The sequence below is a fragment of the Arvicanthis niloticus genome, chromosome 2 (assembly GCF_011762505.2).
Source record: "Arvicanthis niloticus isolate mArvNil1 chromosome 2, mArvNil1.pat.X, whole genome shotgun sequence".
Taxonomy (NCBI): Eukaryota; Metazoa; Chordata; class Mammalia; order Rodentia; family Muridae; genus Arvicanthis; species Arvicanthis niloticus.
In genome coordinates this window covers 2999482-3024225 of record NC_047659.1, presented here as the reverse complement: position 1 = coordinate 3024225, position 24744 = coordinate 2999482, and the positions used below count along the sequence as shown (strand labels likewise).

Here is a 24744-nt window from a genome sequence, read left to right as displayed (position 1 = left end):
AGCTGTATGCCTCTTGTTTTCTTGAAATATAGCATCATTTATGAATTCCCAACAGAGATAATGAATTTCAAGACCCTTTTGGAGATGTTGGTTATTTTTTTTCCAGGTTGGATTTTTTTGTCCTTTGTTTTTTTTTATTGTTGTTCTAATGATAATGATGGTTTCTTTTTCTTTTTTGCTCTTGGTCTGGACAATGTATTTGATGCTTTTATAAAAATTTGTTTTTTATAAAAAAAATTTGGAGGCATTGTTTCTGTTTTTGAGTTATTTCTTTTATATGTATGGGTGTTTTTCCTGCTGTAGGCTTTTGCACTACATGCTTGCAAGTCCCCAGAGGCCAGGCCAGAAGAGGTCAGTGGATTCCACCTGGAACTGAAGTGACAGAGGATTGTTAATCATTGCTCTTTAGGTTCTCTGAGAAACAAATTCTCAAGTGGATAAGCCATCTGTCAAACCACTGCCTGGACTTTTGTCCTTCCTTGAATGGTGTATTATCTGCACTGGATCACACCCAACCAAAGAGAGAAGATTCTTGAGACCTGTAGAGTCACATTCCTGGGGTATGCATGCTCAGTGTTTAAACTTTGAGGCCTCCATGTAGGGCATTAGAGTGGCTTCCTGATCATGCCTCTGGATATCTTATTGTTAGGGTTGGAGTTGATCTCTCATGTCCCACTTGCTGCTTGACAATGCAGATTGGGTTTATCAGATGAACTGCAGAATTGAGAACTCTCCTAAAGGTGGTAAATAAATCATGTTGAAGTACCATCAAAACAGTGTTTAGAGTAAGCTCCATACAAACCCAGGGGATGGAGCCTGCAGCAGAGGACACAGGACTGTGGTGGTGAGTATTTCAGTTCAAGACTAGCAAGTGAGAGTGATGGTAGATGTTGCCAGGATATTTTTCATGTGGTCTGGAAATTTCATCTGCCATCTTTTAGTTTTGAATTTAGCTTTATTTATAACTTAAAATTGAAAGTAGAATGCAGACATATTTTTCTTTCTTTTTCTACGGTTTTTTATTGAAAATGTTTTTAATACAATACATTCAGATTATGGTTTCCTCTCCTGCAACTCTTTTAAGATCCTCTCTCCCACTCCTATTGGAATTCACACATTTTCAAATCTCTCCTAGACAACAAATAGCCGTTTAGAGATAATATTGATCACCCAGCCTGCCTCCATTTTAGTCTTGAAAACCATTTTATAGGGAAGGAAAATTATTTTCATTGCTGGATAGGATTAAATATATCTCAAGGATTGGGCTATGCTCAACCAATAACCTTAACTCAAATGGTTCTGTACTAGCTGTTTCAGAATGGCAAAAATGCCTTTGTTTATTCTAAAGAAAATCACCAACACCTCTGTTGATGACCACCTGTTATGACCACTTTGTCATGATGCTCACCTTGCAACCATGTTTTGTCTCAAGTGGTTTTCATGATCCACTTGTTATGTTTAGGTTCTGCTTCTGTAACAACACTCATTTGCCTGGAAGTCACTAGGAAGACTATGGTCTAAACATAGGCAAAAACATGGAGCAAGAAACTTAAATAGAACCCGTGGAGAAACATTGCTCACTGGCTTACTCCTTATGGAACCTACTTTCTTATAATATTCAGAACCAGGCCTTCAGGTGGCAACACCCACAGTGGGCTGGACCCACTCCTAACAATAATTAATCAGGAAATTGTCCAATAAAGTTGCATATAGGCCACCTTTATGGAGGCATTTTCTCAGTTGAGGGTCTCTCTTTTTCAGATTGTTTCTAGCTAATGTCAAGTTGATAATAAAGTAGCCAGCATAATTAACAATGATAAATATACCCTGAGAAAGAAATCAAGGAAACAATTGGATTCACAACAGCCTACAAAAGCAAATGATATTTTGGAGTAAACCTAACCAAGTACATAAAAGACATCTAAAGTCTAAAACACTGAAGACATTGAAGATGACACTAGAGGGTAGAAAGATCTCACAGAACCACAGACTGGTAAGATTAATATTGTGAAAATGACCAAGCCTAATTGTCGCAGTGCATGTAGATCCATGCCCTCACATTTGCCCACAATAGGAGATCATATAGCTAAATAGACAGGGTAAACTTCCCTTTAACTTATAAGGTCATGTCCAGCACAACCTGGAATTCCTCCTTGTGCTAATGAGGCATCTTCAGCACACTGGCCACAGCCAATGATATACACTCAACCTGAAAGCTTTTACTCACCCTCCAAAGGTTTAAATAGCCTTTGATCTCCCCTTAAATGTGCTGTCTCACTAAAGATGCCTCCCTAGAGTCTGTTTTAACACTCTCAATGCAGCCTAACATCTCTTTTGTTCTTTCCATCCACCTTGCTTCTCATCTCTAGATCCACTAATTATGATCAGTTGTAGGCTGATTAGGACACTATGGGTAGGTAGTCAGAAACTGAATAGCAGATGTTGTCGTTGGTTGCCTCCCAGGATCTGAAGGTAAGTCCCCATTGCTGAAGATACTACAGATTTTAACATAAGACTTAAAGAATTCAAGCAAGTTCTGACGCAGAGCTTCCACTCTGAGTAGTTTTCACACAACCACTGGATGAAATGCAAGCTGTAAAGACAGGAAAGCAGTCAATACTTCTACCTACAAAGCCAGTGAACCACAACATGGCAAGTTCTCTCCAAAGATGTAAAAGTGGTACTTATATCTTGGGGGTAACCAACAACTGTCTAATTGGACTCAAGGAGTGCTCAACAGGAGGGAAATGACAACTGTCAACCTAGCCAACTGTTTGTGAGTAGTCAGGACATGGGTCTTGGGGAACATGCTACTGCCGCTTTCCTAAACCAGCACAAATCCCAACTGTATTCTGAGTACTTATCCTTCTATCCAGGGATAAGTAAGGCTCTCACCCTTTATTAAGGAAGCTTCTTATTGCAGGAGACAAAGACCATACTCATCAAAATGCAGGTAACCACTGACTCTAGGCTGCCCAGCACCATTTGATACATGTACAACACAATCCCTATACATTAGGCTGTGGGGTCATCTCAGAAGTGGGGGCAGAAAGGTTGTAAATGTCTGAGGACTAGCAAGTCTGCTGTGAGACTTTGTCTTCTTGATATCACAGGGAAGCCACATCCATGGTGAATCAACAATATGGCTGCTCAAATGAGACCTGGACAATGATAACATCTGCTGACATGCCAACATGGATGGAGTAGTCTCACATGGCTCCAGATCTAAATAAAGAGCTGTGGGCAATTTACAGCAGCTAAGAGAGGTAGAATTAGTGTTCTCCAGCATGAGCCCCCAACTGGTTATTTATTACACAATAGACATCTCTAATAGAATAACAAAACATCAACAAGTAGACATCAATGCATGGACTTATCAGGCTATACTTATATATTTATTCTAGTGTGTATAACAAGCGTAATTTTTAAAAAGTGTGTAGTTGATAGTGAGTAGGACACACAGGTGTAGTTGAAGTGAAGAGGAAGGAATGTTATAGATATATTTTAATTAAAAACACAATTCAGAAGGAGACAAGGAGAAAGCTAGAAAGTTAGCTGTGTGCTGGAATTCCATTTACCCCTTCTCCTAATTGGCTAAGAAATGAGCAAGCAGCTTTACATGCCTGTCATCACATCTTCCCCACCATGATGACCCAATAGTGAACCAAAATAAGACTTGTCCTAACTTGCTTTTTGTCAGGAATTTGGTTTCAAAAATGAAAATAGTGACTAAGCACAGATCCATCTGACCCTTGTAAGACCCCATCTGTGCCGCGCCGACCACCCTGACCAGCAGGGAAGAAAGACTAGCACACCAGTTCCTTCCAGAGACAGTTTTACTCAGGAATTGCCTTTCAGTTACAAGATCAAGGGGTGTGCCCCCTTGCCTCCCGTGAGTGCAGCTTAAGTAGCCTCCAGTGGACTGCCCATCAGCCCATACTACGTTTTGCTCCACCATAGGTTCACACTCATGACGAGAGATCAGGCTACCGGCAAAGTGCAACCTCCTCACCAAATAAGGACTTCTTCCCCCAAGAGGGCTAAGGCAGTAGGCTCCATCTTTAGGGCACAGCAGAAGCTTTCCACACTTTCCCATATCCCGGTGTGATGGCTTTTGTATGATATTCCTAGGGAGTTGCATTATTACAAGGTGTGGCCCTGATGGAGTAGGTGTGTCACTGTGGTTGTGGGCTTTAAGACCCTCCTCTTAGCTACCTGAAAGTCAATATTCGAATTGCAGCCTTCAGATGCAGATGTAGAACCCTCAGCTACTCCTGCATCATGCCTCCCTTGATGCTTCCATGTCCCAGCATTGATGATAAATACTAAGCCTCTAACCTTTAAGGCTAGCCCCAATTAAATGTCGTTGAACAAATTACCTTGGTCAGGGTTTCAGCTCACAGCAGTAAACTCCAGTTCATTCAGCCAGCTTCAGAATTCAAGAACCAGGAATGAACTCTCCAGCAGCACTCACAAAAACATGACTGACAAGGTGCTATTCATGCTCTGTCATTGTGTCCCTAGACCTACATAGTGTGAAGAGACCATCTTGGGATACAAGGAAAAGGAGAAAGAACCAACGACCCCCAAAGACAATAATTAGAACTATTCATTTGGCATTTTCCCTTGTCTCTCAACCTTGAAAATTGCTTCCTGCCTGAGATTCCCATAAAGCAAGTGAGCAATGGCCCTTTATTTCCTCCTTCTAAGATCCATGCTACTGTAAAGAGAATATACCACATGGCATTCCTGTAACTTAGTGGCATGTAGGTGCTTGAAGTGTGATCAGTCTATCTCCCTCATGAGCTGCAGATTCTTGCAGAGCAGGAGCATTTGCTTACCAAACCTTATGAAAGAGGCTACTTGCATAGAATGTAAATGATTAAATAAGTGAAGAATTAAGTGAGACATAGGTGAGTAGCTGGATAAGTCTGTGGACAGATACATGGATTTGTCCATGTGTATGGTTAGACATGAGGGCAATCGGACCCTGATGTCACATTCTACCTGCTGTTGCTTGGCAGAAGATCATAGATCTTCTTGTTGGCCTCCACACAGAGCTACATTGTTTCCTCACAGTGCACTTGAAGTTCAATCTGCTCCCCCAGTAGCTTTCTGTTCTTATTCCACTACATCTTTACTTTGTGCTTCAGGTGAGTACACTCACTCAGGAGATGGCAGTGCCTGCTGCTGAACAAACAACCCAAAACCACGATTTCCTGCCAACTTCAATTTGCCCAACACTCCTCCAAGTACCATCCTTCCTGCAAGGACCCTGATCCCCAGACAGCTGCAGACTAGGGGCCACAGTTTACTTGTCGACACCAAATAGAAGCCTGTCAAATCCAGAGACCAGCCACATTCCACAAGCCTCAAAGTACTTCTGAAAACCCTGCAACCAAGAGGGTTTCATGTACTTCAAGGAAGAGACCATCGTCCACATGGGTGCTTATATGTCTGTGGTATTAGAAAACCATCAGCAGTTAGAGGACAAATCCCCTCTGAGAGTGGATAGGAGTTTCAAATATATGCAAACTTTCCATGTGTCTCATGGATTTCAGAACTATCCATTTCCTGTCTGAGCTCTAGAGGCTGAGGTTTGATTCATATTCCCATCATGGTGCAAATCATTTCTATCTACAGAATCCTGAGTTGGGAAGAATAATGATTGCATTGTCTGAGACACTGTTCAAACCTAGGACAACTGAGTTCAAAGGGTACAAATCCAAGACCCTTGCCTAGAGGCAGGCCTCCTGTTAAAGGCAGACAGTATAGAATCAGAGCCCTGACATTTGTTTAAAGTCTTAGAAGGGCAGAACATCCCCTGCCTAGTGGTGTGGTCTCAACTGTGACAGTGACTCACCTGTAGGAATTGTTCTCTTCAATAAGCTTCTTGCAATTCTCTATGGCATCACACATCCTGCTGGTCATTTTCTGCATGTTCATCGTTGTCTTCTCATGTTGTAAATGAAGCATCCTGAATTTAATATTCAGCTTGTCATAGGGTTTGTACAAAGGAGAAAATATCTCTATGAACTAAGGATTCAAGAATTACATGGATTCAGGCTGTATCCTGGACTACCCCAGCCTGGTATATGCCATACCCTTGCTACTTTGAACTGGGTTCTCTTGCTCCATATTAAACTTATAATGCTGGGCAAGAAACAGCAGAGAACGGATGGGGAACAGATGGAGGTAGCTGACATTCAAGTGATCTCACAGTGGACCTCACAGAACAGAGTAGTTCTTTTAGAAGTTTCCATGAGTCTGTGCCACAAATTTCTGTAACAGACATCAATGATGTCTTCTCTTCTGTTTTTTTAAATTTGATAATTTATTTACATTTCACATGCTATCCTTCTTCCTGGATTCCCCTCTGAACACCCCCTATACCATTTTCCCATCCCCTGCTTTTAAGTGTGTGTCCCCTCCACCCAGCCACACACCCACCCATTTCTACTTACAATCCTGTGATTCCCCTCCACTGGGGCATTGAGCTTTCACAGGACCCAGGGCCTCTGCTCCCATTGGTGTTCCACAAGGCCATCCTCTGCTACATATGCAGCTGGAGTCATGGCTCCCTCCATGTGTACACAGGTTTGTTGTTTAGTGTCTGGGAGCTATGGCTTCTGGTTGGTTCATATTTTTGCCTCTCCAATGGGGCTACGAACCCCTTCAGCTGCCTGGGTACTTTTCCTAGCACCTCCATTTGTGACCCCATTCTCAGTGCAATGGTTGGCTGCAAGTATCCTCCTCTGTATTTGTCAGGCTCTGGCAGATCCTCTCAGGAGACAGCTATATCAGACTCCTGTCAGAAAGTGTTCTTGGCATCAACAATAGTGTCTGAGTGGGGAACTGTATGTGGGATGAATCCCCAGGTGGGGCAGTTCCTGGATGGCCTTTTCTTCAGTCTCTGACCCACAATATTTCTCTGTCTCTCCTTCATGAGTATTTTTCCCCCTTTTAAGAAGGACCAAAATATCCACATTTTGGTTTTCCTTCTTCTTGAGCTTCATCTGGTATTCAAATTATATATTGGGTGTTCTGAGCTTTGGGGATAATATCCATTGATCAGTGTGTGAATACCATGTGTGTTCCTTTGTGACTGGGTCACCTTGCTCAGCATGGTATTTTCTAGTTCCATCCATTTGCCTAAGAATTTCATGAAGTCATTGTTTTTAATAGCTGAGTAGTACTTCATTGTATCAATGTACCACATTTTCATTATCCATTCCTCTTTGAAGGGAATCTGGGTTCTTTCCAGATTCTGGATTTTATAAATAAGGCTGCTATGAACACAGTGGAGCCTGTGTCCTTCTTCTGTGTTGGAGTGGTAAAGATGGATTCTCAGGTAATACTATGTCCAATTTTCGGAGGAACTGCCACACTGATTTCCAGGGTTGTTGTAGCTGCTTATAAACTCACCAAAATATGGAGGAGTGTTCCTCTTTCTCTACATCCTTGCCAGCATCTGCTATCACCTAAGTTTTTGTTCTTAGCCATTTTGACTGTTTTGAGGTGGAATCTGAGGGTTGTTTTGATTAGCAATTCCCTGAGGACTAAGGACATTTGACATTCTTTTGTGGTTCTCAGTCATCTGGTATTCCTCAGTTGAGAATTCTTTGTTTAATTCTTTACCCCATTTATTAATATGGTTATTTGGTTCTCGATTCTAGCTTCTTGATTTCTTTGTATTTATTGGATATTAGCCGTCTTTTCAAATGTAGAGTTAGCAAAGATCTTTTCCCCATCAGTTGGTTGCAATTTTTTCTATTAACAGTGTCTTTGGCTTACAGAAGTTTTACAATTTTATGAGGTCTCATTTTTCAATTCTTGATCTTAGTGCATTACCAGTGGTGTTCTGTTCAGGACTTGTGTAGTATATTGAATAGGTGGGGAGAGAGGGCACCTTTGTCAAGTCTCTGATTTTAGTGGAATTGCTTTGAGGTCCTCTTCATGTAGTTTAATGTTGGCTACTGGTTTGCTATATAGTGTTTTTAGTCTGTTTAGGTATGGGCCTTGATTCCTGATTTTTCTAAGACTTTTGTCATAAAGGAGTTTTGGCTTTGTCACATGCTTTCTCAGGATCTAATGAAATGATCATGTGTTTTTTATTTTTTGAGTTTGTTTATAGAGGACTATATTGATGGATTTCCATATATTGAACCATCCCTACATCTCTGGTATGAAGCCTACTTGATCTTGGTGTATCAGGTTGTTTTGATGTGTTTTTGGTTTTGGCTTGCAAAAATTTTATTGAATATGTTTGCATCAATATTCATAAGTGAAATTGGTCTGACGTTCTCTTTCTTGGTTGAGTCTTTGTGTGGTTTAGGTCCATCACAACCATATTTTCCAGTGTTGTTGATTACAGGATTTTGTAGTAGAATTTGATCACTGTTTTCAGACTTCCTAGCCACCTACTGACTGACCTGGGTGCTCCTTTCATATTTTTTTTACAATGCAATCCATTCAAAGTTGCTGGATAATGACTGTGGGTCACATTTCTTTCCTTCTGCTCAAATCAAACTCATCTGTGGCAGGTTTTGTGAGCAGACTATGATGGATCAACTTGAAGTTAGCTAGAGGTTTTGTTAGGAGACGTTCATGAAGGATTGCTGTTGCATGGTCCAGCTTTGCTGTGCAGAGATTGTAACTTCCAATTAGAATTACATATCTCAAGATCAAAAAGTTTTGAAAGGGGAAATAATGTGTAAGCCAGAGCAGGAGAGCCTGGATGAATCTAAGAACCTTGTAGACAGCACAGAAAACTCAATAACTCTTCCTGAAGCTGAAAGATTGCAGAAACAAACCAGTCTTCTCTTTTGCCTCTCTGGGTAATGAAGGGATGTGTGTGTGCGTGTGTGTGTGTGTGTGTGTGTGTGTGTGTGTTTGTCTGTCTGTTTTGTCTGTGTGTGCATGCAAGTGATTTTTGTATGTGTTGTTGTTTGTGCTTGTATTTGTGGTGTGGTTTTATGTATTCATGTGTGTGTATGAGTATGGATCTGAGCCTCTCAGTATGTGTGTCTGTATGTTTGTAAATGTATGTGTATATCTGCATGTGCACATATGGCCATGTGAGTAGGTCTTTGTACAATATTTTCTGTGTTTATGAGCACACATACATTCATATATATGTGCGTACCTAGGTATGGTTGAACATCTGTGTACTCATGTTGAGCATATGTGAAGGGGTGGTTGCTTGTATGTATGAATGTGTGTGTTTGTGTCTGCCTGTCTGTCTGTTTGGTTGTCTGTTTGTCTGTGTTTGTATCTGTGTTCTCATAGACATGGTTGTGTTTTTCTTCATACTTATGTATGGTCACTTGCTCATGGAAGAAACATCTTTAACAAAGATTCCACCCAACTTAGATAAGAAAGTGGTATGGTCGCTCAGGTTCTTACCACTTTGTATCCATCGAACATTGCATGAAGCCTCCCAACTTTTTGTATGTCCACCTTGGAACAAAGGAGCAAAAAGTCTGTAATTGTAAATATAAAAGTTCTCAGGAGTTTATAGAGGCAAAAAACTATTCATCCACAATAAAATCATTTGGTGGAAACCAAAGGAATTGGGTACATGAAGGTTAGTAGGCTGCTGTGGCAAATCAAGGTGGCAGGGAGGCAGAAAGGCTGGCTGGGCAGTTGTGTCCCTTCTCTGTCCTGGGTGAATGATAACAGCTCACTGGAAGGTCAGGGGTTTACTGTTTCTCCCCTACAGCCTGTTTTCTTCTCATCCTCAATGCTAGCTAGTATTTTCTTTCCACCTTTGCCTAGCCCTGGCTCAGTTATCCTTGGTTCTGGAACTTGGCCTGGATTATGTTCTTTGAGACATTCTGAAAAGCAGTGTGCTTGCAATGCTTCCAACAGAAGCAGAATTCCCACAGCCATGCTGAGGTGTGAGAACAGGTCTGTCTCAGTGCAGTGCAGCCCACTTAGGCTCCTGATGCACTAAAGCTCTGTGTTTGCAGCACTCAGTCACTCCTCTTATCCCAAACTTGTGCACACTGTGTTAAAATTGACTTTATGGAAATTTGTGAGAGATGAGGACCCTGCAGGTATGGCTGTTGGCATTAAATGATAGTGGCCTGGCAGAAGTTATGTACAGACTTCTTTTTCTTCAGAAAGTTGAACTGTAGTCTCTGGGTTATCCAGTGATTCCAGAATAAGACTTGGGTGCCCACAGAAAACCTAGGAGACATTTGGGTTTTAGCAGTATTCCTCAGAGCAGCCCCAAATTGAGAGTAGGTAAATGTTCATCAGTCAAAGAATGAAAATGTACAAAATGGTCCAGCCCTTCCATGGAATATATTGTGGTATGAAATCATACATCATTTGGCCATGAGATCATCAGCCTTCTGTTAGCCAATCAAATCCCTGATACAATCACCTTATAGGAATTAAAGATTTTGTATGAAGATTTTCTAGTTTCCTGACATCATTGCTTTGTGCACGAAGTAAGGCATTCCATGGTTAAGAGAGCTCCTTTTGGAGAAAAATGTTTATCTTGAAGCAACAGGGAAGCAGTGGGTGAGAGCAAGGGGCTGGGTCTTTCTGGGGAACCAAGCCTTTACTATACAGCCTGGAGAACTTACTAAGTGAGCTTTGCTACAAGGACAAGGACTTCCAAGCGTCACCTTGTCTGTGCACTTTGCCAGAGTTCTTTACCTCCTCTGCACACTGTGATCTTTCTCCATGCAACAGAAGTTAACTTTCTTTTCTACAGTAGTACAGGTTATTGCCACTTGCATTTGCATTAATAGGGAAACTAAACAGGTGACAGTGTGCTTGTGTGTGTTCACACATGTACTTGTGTGTGTATGTTCATGAGTGTGTATGTATATGTGCACATGTGTGTGTGCACACACAAACACACAAGTGCTTATAACCCTCTACCAAATCACAATTATCTATTGAACAAGAGCAGGAAAGACTTGAGGAATGCCTGTAGTTCCTGCTGAAGCAGAAGGAGTTGGTCACCTACTCAAAAAAACTTGGCAGTAAAACTGCAGCATCCCTTCAATGTCCTCCAAAGGAACTGAAGAGCACAGGCTGGGAAGATGGGGTAAAACCAAGTGAGTCCCCTACATCTTTGTCCTTTTTGAGTTTCTTACCATTTACATGGTTCTCAGCTGTCCATATATTGTGGATAATCCAGCATGGTATACTGTGATGCTATCATGATGCTACCCTGACTGAGTAAACACAATAGCATCATACTACCTCTTCCAATCTGTGTTGAAGTGGCCTTGTATTATTCACAAGTGTTGCTGAAGATAATGTACTTTAGAGGTGAGGACAGTTCCTCTCTCGTTGTATTAGTCGTTTGCTCTTCCAAAGGCAAACAACTGGAGATTCTCCAGTTTCACAGCTTGTGTGAAGTGACTTGCCAAGAACCATGCAGGAGGAAGGACAAAAGACTTAAAACTTATGGAATGCAGCCCATGGGTTACCACAGCCACAGTGGTAGGATTGGTGTGGCATGGCCATGAAGACTCCGTGTCCTGAGGACATTATGCTGTTATGAAGTACTGCTCTGCTTCCTGCCCTTACATTCCCTCTTAATCTATGAGTTATTTGAAAACATTAGGAGTGATTCCTGTCCCCCACCTGACAGTGTCTCTGGCATTCACAATATTAATGCTTGATTTCTATCAGACATTGCTGGTGGAGCACATCATGATTCACTCCCCACCCTAAAGAAAATGTAGATTGTCCACAATGACCACCACACTTAGAAACCTTTGGAACAGTAAAGTCTTTACTGAAGGTCTGTAGCCGTGTTTTTTACTACTGGCTCTAATGTAAAAAACCTTAGGGAACACTATGAAGATCACAAAGCCGTACTTTTATTAGTTAAAGGTCTGGACCTTTTTGTGTTCAGAGAACAAAACCATGGTAGCACTGGCTTACAGGACCCTCACTGAGGGTGGAAGGGGGTTAATTGATTACTTATACCCTTATTTTGACTTCAGCTTCCTGATATGGTTTACTAAGAATTGCTAATGAGTAGATATGCATTTTGAGGATTTAAGGTAGATATGACTGATTATTATATAAATGTTTAGATTTGTGATTCTTTTAAGAATTTTACAAGATTACTTTTAAAGATAAATAATAAAACAATTACTTCTTTCTTTATTAATGCCAATTGCTCCCTTCCAGTAAGGGAAACTAGCTGAGAAACTTTCCATTCTTGCTTACATTTTGTTAATCTATAATAAGTTGCTTGGTTATGGATGTACGTGGGTTTATAAGAATAACTTCATTTTTTTAACCTTAATACATAATGTTATTTCCTTTAATGCTAATGATGTATTAACACATTGTTTTTTTATCATAATCATTTATTGCAAGGAAACTGAAACATATTCACATTTAATTGTATACTGCTTGAAAGAGTTTGCTGGGATATATAAATGATGGATGAAAGGATAAAGCATGGTGTGGTGTGGCTGGAGAACCGTGTCTTCCATCCATCAACTATGTGTGTCCATGTAAAGGTTGTGTTAAAGGGGATTAGAACATTGTTCCTACTCTCCACCAATTGTGTTTACTGATATATGTATATATGTGTGGAATACTTGGAACCTGCTTTTGGAGCTTTGCTCTAATGTTTCAGTGTGTGAATATAGACATATCTATCTGTAGGTCCGTATACGTGTGTGTGTGTGTGTGTGTGTGTGTGTGTGTGTGTGTGTGTGCATGTGTATCCATGCATGTATAACTGTATGTATAAACTTATTAGATTCTGCCCTTTGCTTCATTCACTCATTCATTCATTCAGTGTGTGTGTGTATCTGTGTGTATATGTGAATTTTTTCTATTTCCTTTTTTCACTTGCCCCAAGGAGTTAAAAAACTTCATAGATTATGCACTTGCCACAGAGTGTTATTTCCAGTAAATTAGATTTTCTGACCTCAGGAAAAAAGTCTGTTGAGTAACATGTTTAATCACTGGTTGCCTTTGGCAGCAGACCCCATTAGTATCTGAAGCTACCCCAGTCAACAGCTCTATCATTTACAGCTAATGGCTGCCTGTTTCTATTTACCCATTACTAGGATGCTAAAGCTAGAGTCATTGGCATTGACTGGTCCTGGAAAGTATTTAGGGAGTACTTCAGACTCACATTTGACCTCTTTGGACAGAAGATAATCCCATGGAAATTTTGGATCTTGAATTAGCACACAGGCATGAAAGTATTGGCTGAAAAATCACACAATGGTCAACATATTTACAGGAATACCCTGCTGAAGATATAATCCTTCCTCACAGAGCAGCTAACAAATGCTTTATATATTATGCCAGAAGAAATAAATTATCAATAAATTATCAAAAAGCATCCCTTAGGTCAATAAAGTATATTCAATGATAAACCCTGTAGGAAAAAACAATTATTTGGCTGGGAAATTTCAGGTAACTCCCTGACACTCAAGGACTATGTTGAGTATTGTGAGATAATGTGAAATCAGCTTAAAAGCATGTGCACAGCAGGCACCATTCCAAAAGTATCCAGAGGCAGCATGATGAACTACTTTCAGGGCAAAGATGGTGCCTCCCAGACCCAGAAATTCTGATGAGATCCAGCTAAGAATAAAGGAATCATATATGGGATTCACTTGTGAATCATGTGACAGTACAACTGGACAACAACAACAAACATGACCTTCAGGGAGAATGACCTAAGCTTTCAGCCAGTGTTGTACTTGCAGCTGATGAGATTCATACATGAACCTCAGATGGCCAAAATATCAATGTGAAAGACAAATTCAACTTCTCAGATTAATCAACATTTGCTGAATCTTGGTGGAAAACAGAACCTAAGGACACTACAAATTATTTACCATGCAGTCATGAATTCCACTGGAGAGAATAATGATAGATAGTATGTGGTTAATCTGAACCACAAGGATGTTTGTAAATGGTCTAAGTTAGGGGTGATGTGGTGTGCTAATGAAGTGTATAAGAGAGGAGGCACCATCCCCTGGGTTTGTATGAAGCTTACTCTAAACACTGATTTGATGGTACTTCAATATGATTTATTTACCACCTTTAGGAGAGTTCTCAATTCTGCAATTCATCTGATAAACCCAATCTGCATTGTCATGCAGGAAGTGAGACATGAGAGATCAACTCCAACCCTGACAATAAGAGATCAGGAAGCCACTCTAATGCCCTACATGGAGGGCTCAAAGTTTAACTCTGAGCATGCCTACCTCAAGAATGTGACCCTACAGGTCTCAAGAATCTTCTCTCTTTGGTTGGGCATGATAATACACCACTCAAGGAAGGACAAAAGTCCAGGCAGTGGTTTGACAGATGGCTTATACGCTTGAGAATTTGTTTCTCAGAGGACCTAAAGAGCAATGATTAACAATCCCCTGTCACTTCAGTTCCAGGTGGAATCCACTGACCTCTTCAGTCCTGGCCTGTGGGGACTTGCAAGCATGTAGTGCAAAAACCTACAGCAGGAAAAACACCCATACATATAAAAGAACTCAAAAACAGAAACAATGCCTCCAAAATTTCTTTATAAAAAACAATTTTTTATAAAAGCATCAAATACATTGTCCAGACCAAGAGCCAAAAGAAAAGAAACCATCATTATCATTAGAACAACAATAAAAAAACAAAGGATAAAAAAATAAAACCTGGAAAAAAATAACCAACATCTCCAAAAGGGTCTTGAAATTCATTATCTCTGTTGGGAACTCATAAGTGATGCTATATTTCAAGAAAACAAGCGGCATACAGCTCCATGTTTACTGATTTCTTTTATACTCCTTTATTGAATATTTTTGTTTCTTGGGATGTAGTAGAGAAATACATTTGTGTTTATACTTTGTTCAACTTAAACATCCACATAGTAGTACATTTTAACATAGCTAAATTTATAACAACAAAGATACAGCATGGATACATTTTTATCATGAAGTTGAGATCCACAGACTTTGACACACTATCCATATCCAAAGCACAATTTTCTGTGTAGCTGTGACTGGCTGGGAACTAATAATGAAGCCTAAGCCACATGCTACTTGAAGATGTCCATTCCCGCCTGATACTTCCAGTGTTAGAAGACAGTGAACCACACATGAATACAGAAGGTCTCATGAGGGAAAAATTAGTGATTACATTTTTATCCACGAAAATACATTAAATTTATTGAATACCAACTTAAAGTGGGGGAGTCAATATATATAGTATATAAATTAGTAAAACAGCAAATTAGTAACATAACAAAAAATAAATAAACAACAAAACTACAAATGAAAACAAAGAAACCATATACTCAAAGCAATCAAAATTCTAACCAAATCCAAAACATTATAATTAAACTAAGAAGCATTCTTTAGCTGCAGATTTTAGAGCACAGACCTACAGCCTGTTACTGGCCTTGGACATATTGTCCAAAGTCTGCCAACGATGGTAATAATCTCTTCAACATGTGTTTTCCTTGTGAAGAGTTGTGTCTGAGGGCAATCTTGACCTGGTCTGCCTGTTTGAGCTTCAGGAGGAGTATTTCAGACCTAGGGGAGGAAGAGACAAAGGCCTGTTGAGGACCTGCCATGTCAGCTATCCAGCAAACACCAGCTTTATTGAGCAGGACAATCCAGTATGACTTTTCAGCCTATGGTCATTCCCTGTATCCCCAAAAGAGAAGGGCCACAGAGCACCTGGTTCTGGGATTTTTTCTCAGATTTAAAAAATGGCTTGAAAGTGAACAGTGAACTACACACTCCGCTGGAGTTAAAATAAACCATCACATTTCTTCAATGGTCCATATATATTATACTGAAAAATAACTGTGTAGCAATGTCTGAATCAAACACTATACAGAGGCCTTCTAGGGAATCTAGCTACCATTGACAAAAGGCTATTATTATATCTGGAGTGCAGGAACCTGCCTGGTTCTACTTGTGAACCCTTCCATCTGTGAATCCCCAGAGAAACCATCTCCCAGGAAATCTATGCTCACTGAAGAGATACTATAATCAGCAAAAGTGTGCTGCATGCAAATCTTCCCAAGGGAAAGCCTTGAACTTTAAAACAAATATTCATGAAGGACAAAGGATACCCCTGCTATATTTATAGTTGCTGTGGTATTATTTGTGGGGTGACTTAAGGGACAATAGGCTCAGGTCATACCAGACAGCTCAGAAGGGAAGAAAGAGTACCCAATCAACACAAACTCTGTGGATCACAAGAATGATCATGAACAGGAGTTCTTTTAAACTAGATCACAAACAATATTCTGAGCTGCTCCTAGGTGAGTGAGGCAGAGAATCATGTGGAAGGCCTGAGATCCAAAAATACAGTTATACAGGTATAGGAAATCATCTTGGCTCCTGCTATCCCATCCTAGTACCTCATATCTCAGAGACAACAAAATGATCCTGCATTGTTTGAGCACAGCAATGGACACACACACACACATACACACTAACACATACATAGACACACACACAATCATACCCAAAGACAGACACACACATTCCTGAACACACACAAGCACATGTTCATACATACAGTTGCAGAAACATTTTGACTTTCCCTGTTCATGTTAATATAAGAGATCATCCAGGACACTATAAAGCCATAAGAAATAAACCCTTGAATTGACAAAATCCTGGAGAGATATCTCAGCTATTAGAGCACTGATTTGTCTTCTGGAAGTCATCAGTTCAATTTTCCAAAACCACAAGGTAGGCTACAAACCATCTTAGTAAAGTCAGATGCCCTCTTCTGGTGTGTCTGATGAGAGAGACAGTGTACTCACAAACATAATCTGAGTAAATTTAAAAAAAAGAAAAAAGAAAAGAAAACCTTGAATGGGACACGAACATGGTAGTCATAGCCTATAGACAGCTCAGTAAAATAAATGCTTTTCCCTAATAAACAAGGGATAGAAATATGGAGTTTTGGCCTGATATGCAAGCCTCCTTAGGAAGTTCCTAAGGCTGTGAACAGTCAGCTTGGTTCCCAGCAAAGGCACATGGGATCAGGGTGGACAAGCCAGTTCCTGCATCTTGCTCACTATTTCTCAGGAACTCTAAAGTTAGCAGCATCTTCCAACAGGCCCTCCATTTTCCACAGCCTGTGTGGCTTGGTAACCAAAGCTATGAGCCCAGGCAACTAGGAAATCTCTGTAACCAGGATGCAAAGTGAGACTTTTTCTCACATAAGGAGATTCTGTCAGGGATATTTTGTGGAAAATAAGTCTGAGTACTTCAAGACCAAAAGGTGGTATGTATGATCACCCTAGGCAATAGTACATGGAAGGGCTGGACTACAGTATACTTGTTCACTCCTTGACTGAAGAACACCTGGATAGTTTCTACTTCAGGGCAACTCTGTGGAGTACCACTACAACCATGATTTGCCCTAACTTCTCTGTGGACACCTACATCTTGTTCTGGAGTCGGTGGGTCAATGGGGACTACAGAAATTATACAGTTTCTAAAGAGTTGGACATGGCTTTTCACAGGGCTGCCCCATTTTATATCATCAGCCATGTCTGAAGTTCCTCATTTCTTCCAGCCCTCCTTGAGGATGATTTTAACTCAAAACAAATCACTTTTGAATGGCAGCCTTTACAAAGTGCTACAGACAGAACACAGGGTGAGTGCTTTAGACTACCAGGAGCCTAAGGGGCTGTCTGAGGCAGCCCTGTTCTAGCACCTCATCAGAGGTATGGGCCATCTGCTTGATGCAGATGCAACACCAAGCAACTCAGTGTTTCACAGAGTTATACCCAGGACAAACTCCAAGGCCAAAGATAACTCCAGGATAACTCCAAGGCCAAAGTTGGAAAAATGGTAGGAGGTAATGAGGAAAACAAACCAGGATGCTGAGAAGATGCAATGAGCCACCTGACCTTCCAGCAGGCAGTCACTATCCACCAAGAGCAGAGAGGTGGACACAGACCTTTAAGCAGCCTTGTTGACTCTCAGGCCCATGGATTTGACACAGCAGCCTCCTACTCACCTCCATGTACTAAAGTGTTTGTTTTTCTTACAAGTGATTTCAATATGGGTAAATAGATTTCCCTCTATAACCAGTTTCAATAGTGATAAATAGATTTCCCACTACCAATGACTGACAATCTGACTTTACACCACAATTTTCTCCTTTTGTTCTAATGAGCTAGGTGTAGCAGCAGGTCATCCTGCTGCTCTGTTTCATGTTTCCTTGATGCAAAGTGAACTGACACTGACACTGTGGTGAGCCCCACACTCCCATCTTAGAACAAGAGGCTGGCGTTCAGGTCCATAAGTTTCCTTTGAATAGGACCACCTTGGGGCCACCTTTTGTCTCATGTGTGCAGCCAGCTGTTGCTGAGCACCCCTTTGTGCCCCATATCCTGCTGTGGTTACAGGAGTTACATGTCTGCTTTGTGGTTGTTCCTCACATGGGTGGGCCTCCAAACCACAGGCTAGGAAACTGTAATGAATGAAGGAAGGACTGGGAAGTAGAAACTGAAGTCATATGTTAAGATTTCAGAAGGGTGGGCTGGGCTAAATGTGAAATTATTGACTTTTAAGTGTTGGCAACATGGGTTCTGTTTGTTTGTTAAAGGGTTGAATAACTCAACAGTGGGTTATGTGAGCCTAGGTGTCTTGGGTAAGACCCATCCTGGCAAACAAACGCCCTCCTCCTTTCCCTGCTGATTTCAGCTGAATGACAAGAAAGCTCATAAGAAAGCACAGTGGGCCAAGTTGTGTGTCTGACACCTGGAGCAGACAGCATTAGCTTCTTCTAAGTTAAGAAATTGTTTTCTTACAACAGCAACAAGAAAACTCAAAACAATGAAACATATAAACATGTTCTTCCTCTCTGTGAGTTATGAAAGCTTGTAGCAGTTACTTGAGACAAAGCAATTCGAGGAGCTCTGCCTGGGAGGTGACAGAAGATTCAAAGATGCTGGTCAGACAGCTTAACCAAAACAGAAAGACTGATCAAAACCACATGCAATTAACTGGCCTCTCAACAGGCACATCTATATACATATTGTCACAGACATGCATATGACTCCCCCCTCCCCACACACACATACCAGATATCATAAGTGTGCAGGAAACAGTAAGGAGACCAAAATGCAGGAGGAACCACTGAATGTAGACTATGAATATCTGATGTTTCATGAGAGACCCAGGACTCTGTAATCTATCCTGTGGGGACTAAATAAAACTTAGTAACTTCTGCAGACTAGGTTGAGAGAGTTTGAGAAATCTTTTTCTTGAAGCCTCACATCTCTCACCCCAACCCTCAGCCTGAGAGAAGTCTTTCAAACATCCCTGTTCATCCAGTCAGCTCCAGAATACAGGCTACAGGAAAGAACTCTAGCAACAATGACAGAAACCAGGACTGATGGATGAGCTATCTGTCAGGCTTTGTCAGTATGAACCAAGGTCTAGGCTCAGTTAGGAGACATGTTGCAATGCAGGGTTGAGGAAGAGAAAAGACACAAGACCTCTCCCCCCACCTTTTTTTCTTAAATAATTTTTGTTAGATATTTTATTACATTTCAGATGTTATCCCCAATCTTCATCTTCCCCACCCAGAAACCCCCTATCCCATCTCCCTCCTCCTCCTTCAATGAGGATGTACCACCACTGAGCCCGCCATACACCTACATGCCCTTGAATTCTCCCACACTGGGGCATCTAGCCTTCATGGGACCAAGGACCTCCTCTCCCACCTATATCTGAAAAGGCCACGCTTCCCTACATATGCAGCTGGAGCCATGGGTCCAAAGCAAATGAGCTACAGGCCCTGACTTCATCACTCAATGTTCTGTGCTACTGCAAAGGAGGCAGCCACATAGAACCCCTCTAGTACAATGGCATGTAGGTGTGTAATGTGTGTTCACCCCATCTATCTTAATGAAATTCATCTTGTAGTTGATCAGGAGGGTGTGCTTGCCAAACATCCAGTTTTTGAGAGAGCCTAACTCTACAGAAAGTCTTGTAAATGATCACAGAACAACTGGATAAGAATTAGGTGAGTGCCTGGACAAGGTGGAGGATGGTTATCTGGGCTTGACATTGTTTATGGTTAGACATGAGGGCAACCTGCTCCTAAGCATCCTCCATGCATCTTACCTGTTGGATATGCTTGGAAAATTTGTCATAGATCTTCATGCTGGCCTCCACACATAGCCTCCTTGTTTCCTTAGAACACACTTCCAGTGTAATCTGCTCCTTAAGCAGCTGCCTGTTTTCATTCCAGAGCATTTTTACTTCACTCTTCATATGAAGAGATTCTGTTAGGAGGTGACAGTTCCTGATGCTGAACCACAAAGTAGAAATGGTGATTATTCCCGGGCACCATCCATCTTCCTCCCACTTCTCCAAGTACCATCCCTTCTCATCATGGGCCCTGATCCCCAGACAGCCCCAGACTACAGACCAGAGTAGCCATGGGACCTCACATATAGGAAAGTCAAATCCAGAAGAAAGCAACATTCCAAAAGACTCAAGGTACTTCTGAAATCCCTGACACCAACAGGGACTCATGTATCTCCCAGAAGAGGACATGGGACCAATGACTGCATGTATGTCTTTGGTATTAGAGAACCACCTCTAGGTAGAGACAGGTCAAAGCTTCTCTAGGAGAAGAGAGGAGACCCAACAGGTACACATTATTCTATACGTCTCATGCAAACCAGATCTGTAAATGTGTTTTCAGTGCCCCAGAGACTCAAGGTTGATTGATGTCTCCATCAAGGTGCACACCTTTTCTATTTAGAGGATACTGACTTGGGAAGGAAAATGATTGGAGGGGATCACAGACTCATAACACTTGATCAAAATGATTTTAAAAGATCACAATCCTAGAGCCTTTCTTTGAGGGAGGAAGCTTCCTGTTGAGAGGCAAACAGTATAGAACCAGAGTCCTCACTTTGTTTTAAAGAAAATGATGGGCAGACACATTCTGTACCTAGTGTTGGGGAAACAACAGTGTGAGTCACTCACCTGTAAAGTTGATTAAATTTAGTCAACTCCTGGCACTTATACAAGGCCTCACTGATCTGCTGTGGAATGTTTTTGAGATCGCGCGTCACCTGGTCGTGTTGCATCTCCAGCATGATCGTCTCAAAGTTGAACCTGTGGAAGGGTGTGGCCCAAGGAGCAAATAATCCCTGAACTAAGGATTCAAGGATTACATCAATTCAAGTTGAATCATGAACTACCCCAGCCCATATATGCCACAACCTAATGCCTTTGCACTGGGTCCTCTTGGTGCTTATTAAACTTGTTACACTTGATCTGGGCACAGTAGAGCTAGGGAACTAAAAAATGGGAGCTGACCTGCTTTGGATCCATGAGTGGTCTTGAAGGAATAGATTAGGTCTCTAAGAACTTTCCAGGAGCCTGTGCCACAGTCCTGAGTCAAAATTAATCCTGTGATGACACTTTTTCACCTTGTAGACAAGGTTTTCTCAATCCTTGGTTCTAGCACTACATAAATTCCACACTTCAGTATTTACAGGGAAAAGGTTTTACTGCCTATATCAGGATTTTCTAATGTCAATCAGAGGTGCACACAGAGATCATGTGCTGTGATGCTACAAGTGACCCTCCATGGCCTCATCACTATCATTACCTAAAAAGTCAGTCAGGTAGTCTCCAGCCCCATCACACTACACAGACTCCCTGGATCTTAAGTGGAATACACACACACAGACATACATACACACACATACACACACACACACACACACACACACACACACACACACACACACATACACTATCACAATGTCAAGTACATACATTGATGTGACATTATCTCAGTGTAAACTGAACAGAATTTGAGAAAAGCAGTGATGACTTGCCAGAAATCCACTCACACTGAGGGGCAGCATATAGAACCAGGTCCTCCCAGTTGTTGACAGGACTAAATGAACCCAAAGGAGCTCCAGAAAATTAAAAAATGATTCACAACAAACACTCAGCAGCTAGCATCTCCCACAAAGCAATACTAGTCCAGGCATCTTAAAATGCATGATAAGAGCTCACACACTAATACTGCTATTTCGTTAATGATTCATGCCACAGGCTATAGTTTTCTTTTGGAGGAATCAAAAGAGCTTGTGACCCCATCTCACTCCTGTCTGAACTTCAAGTTCTGTGTCTAATATCCAATCAACAAAATGCATTTGGACACGAGGATAGCCTGGAGTTGTAGCCTCCTGTGATATGTGGATATCTAGGGTCAACAGAGAGGGCCCAAGATAGTCAACTGAGAACTGGGCATAATGATTACCTGTTGTTCAAATCCTTGACATTATAATGTGCCAGGATACCCCGGAGTTCGTCTCTCTCGTTCATTCTTTCAATGTCCCTTTTGAGCTTCTCCAACCTCTTCATTCTCTGCTCCTGCTCACTGATGGTGTAGGCTTGGGAGGACTCTTTCCCAACAGACCCTTCAGGTAGAGAAACACAAGGAAACTTGTAGGGAAAATACGACAGGAAAAGGAGAAACCATACTTACTCCCACAGAGAAGCCTGAGGAAGAGGGAATTCTAGAGACACAGTGAATTCCTTAAAGAGCAGGAAAGCTATCTTCAAGCTGGACTCCTCACCTATGTCCCTGCTCCCAACCACCATCACTAAACATATGGCTCAGTCCCTACTGCAGTCCCACTAACCCTGAAGTGCTTAAGCTTTCCCAGTCAAGAAGAAATTGAGGGCATTGTCAGCTTCTATCTGAAGATGTAGTCTGTACTGCTTAGCACAAAAAAAATTGACCATAAACACCAGCACCAAACATCTCCCACAAGCCAACACCTATCCTTGCTTCTTAAATGCATGATGAGATACCACACACTACTACACTTATCCCAGACTGTAATTCAGCCCACATCATGTGTGTTCCAGACCAAAGTCTCTGAGACCTTGATACTTGACAAGGGGATTATCCCTCTCTGCTCTTGATATCACATATTCATGTAACCTACAGGAACCTATTGAGGATGAAATGCTTCAGCACTCTATCCTGAGAGCAAGGCTTTGTTATTCTCACAGAACTTTCTCCTGGCATCCTTTGCCACTCAGCAGGAAATTCAGATCTCTCAGCAAAGCAACTGAAGTCTTGTCAATTCCTGGATCTCTGTTAAAGTAATCATCAGAAATTCCAGACTCTGGGTCTGCTATTGAGAAATGTTGAGGCTCCAGATGTTAAGCCCTTCTCCTGTAAGGACCTGCTCAATCGCCCTTCCTCCAGGAAGCTTCCCCATTCACTGCCCAGGACTCACTGTGTCTTCCCCAGGGCCATCTCCTTCTTCCTGCTTTACAGAATGCCTTCTGCCTAGGTCTGGTCTCTGGTTTTATTGTACTGTCCCTATGAAACAGCCTGAGAAGCATGGACAACATGACTGCTTGTGAACCCAGAGGCTCTGAAGGAATACCCCACAGGCAGTTGGTGTCACCACAACACTGGTGACATCACAGAAGATTCTCGGGTTTTCCTGGATACAAGAGATTTTCCAGGGAAGTGACTACTGATGATGTCTCTGGAAACTGCCATGGCCTACCTGCTGACCAGCTTGCCCCACATTGACCAGTTTCTGAGGTGCCCTTTCCTGGAGTCTCTCTTTTGACTCGGGGAATACACCTTGGCAACTTTCCCTTCAAAGCTAGAGATTTCTCTCTGCTTCATTACAAGGCAAGCACTTTGGACGGAAGAGTTTGTTAGGGCCTTGGCATGAGCAGCTCATCTTTGTTAGTACCTAAAGGTCTAGGGTCCTTGCTTGAGGGAGATTCTTCTCCATGATAAATCTACCCTTAGGCACCATTCATGTACCACAGTCCAGTTCCCCAGGGTGTCCTGGTTCCCAAATACAACAATGGTTCTTCTGCACCTTTAATTTTATGCAAGTTGGATTATATCTAATTATTGTGCACATGCCTTGAGGGGAGATATTGTTTCAATATACTCAGACATGTGTTTCCACAATCACATTTTTGCAATGTGAACTCACTTGTTCATGGCAATATAGGAAGGATTTCAGGTCCAAGGGAATATCCAATTGTAAAGTTTATGTCTCTTCTTCAGAAGATAAAACCCCACTTTCTCCCTTTCTCCATTACAACCAGACACAGTAGGCATCTTGAGCAAAGGTCAACAGGGACATTGGATTGCTGCTCTGTAGTTCCATTAGCCATCACTTCTCCAATATCTACCTTTCTGAGATCCAGTGAGAACTCAAGAGTTCACTGAGATCCAGTGAAACCTCCATTTAAATGTGTCCAGTAGTTCAGGAAGGACTGTGTTTGGCACTGTCATCTGTGGCTTCTGCCTTCTGAATCTATGGTACAATGTGACCTAACCTCTCAGGTGTAAGAGTGAAAAAATCATGTAAGTCCTTTCCAAATTGTTTGTGTTGTCCTGGGCTACTTCCTTCAGCCAGGTAGTATCACTATGACAATGATCAAAGGTGGCAATTCTGCAGAGAAACAGCAGTGGATTTATTAGGTAAAATGAAAAGGATTTGGAATAATAGTCAATCCTAGTATAGAAATGAATTTCATTATGTGCTTGTGGTTTTATGAGAACAGCAGGAATAGCAGGGTGATTTCAATCAATGAATGTATGAATTTCATTTTATAGTCTTACTCTTTGCATATATATATATATATATATATATATATATATATATATATATATAATTTAATTTTGCAAAGAAAAGTTTATTAAGACCAAAAATAAAACAATGAAACAGGGAAAAACATCCAG

The 24744-nt window shown here is 41.4% G+C and overlaps 1 protein-coding gene across 1 annotated transcript; it reads right to left on the bottom strand.

Annotated features, from left to right (window-relative positions):
• Window positions 1-5372: 5372 nt before the first annotated feature.
• On the bottom strand, window positions 5373-23381 carry LOC117702792 (uncharacterized). Its single transcript, XM_076928208.1, has 6 exons — window positions 23264-23381; window positions 22273-22432; window positions 20979-21110; window positions 20106-20292; window positions 5864-6036; window positions 5373-5457 (listed from the first exon to the last, which is right to left on the bottom strand). The coding sequence occupies exons 1-6, from the start codon at window positions 23379-23381 to the stop codon at window positions 5373-5375; spliced, it is 855 nt and encodes a 284-aa protein (XP_076784323.1).
• Between the last annotated feature and the right edge of the window lie 1363 nt (window positions 23382-24744).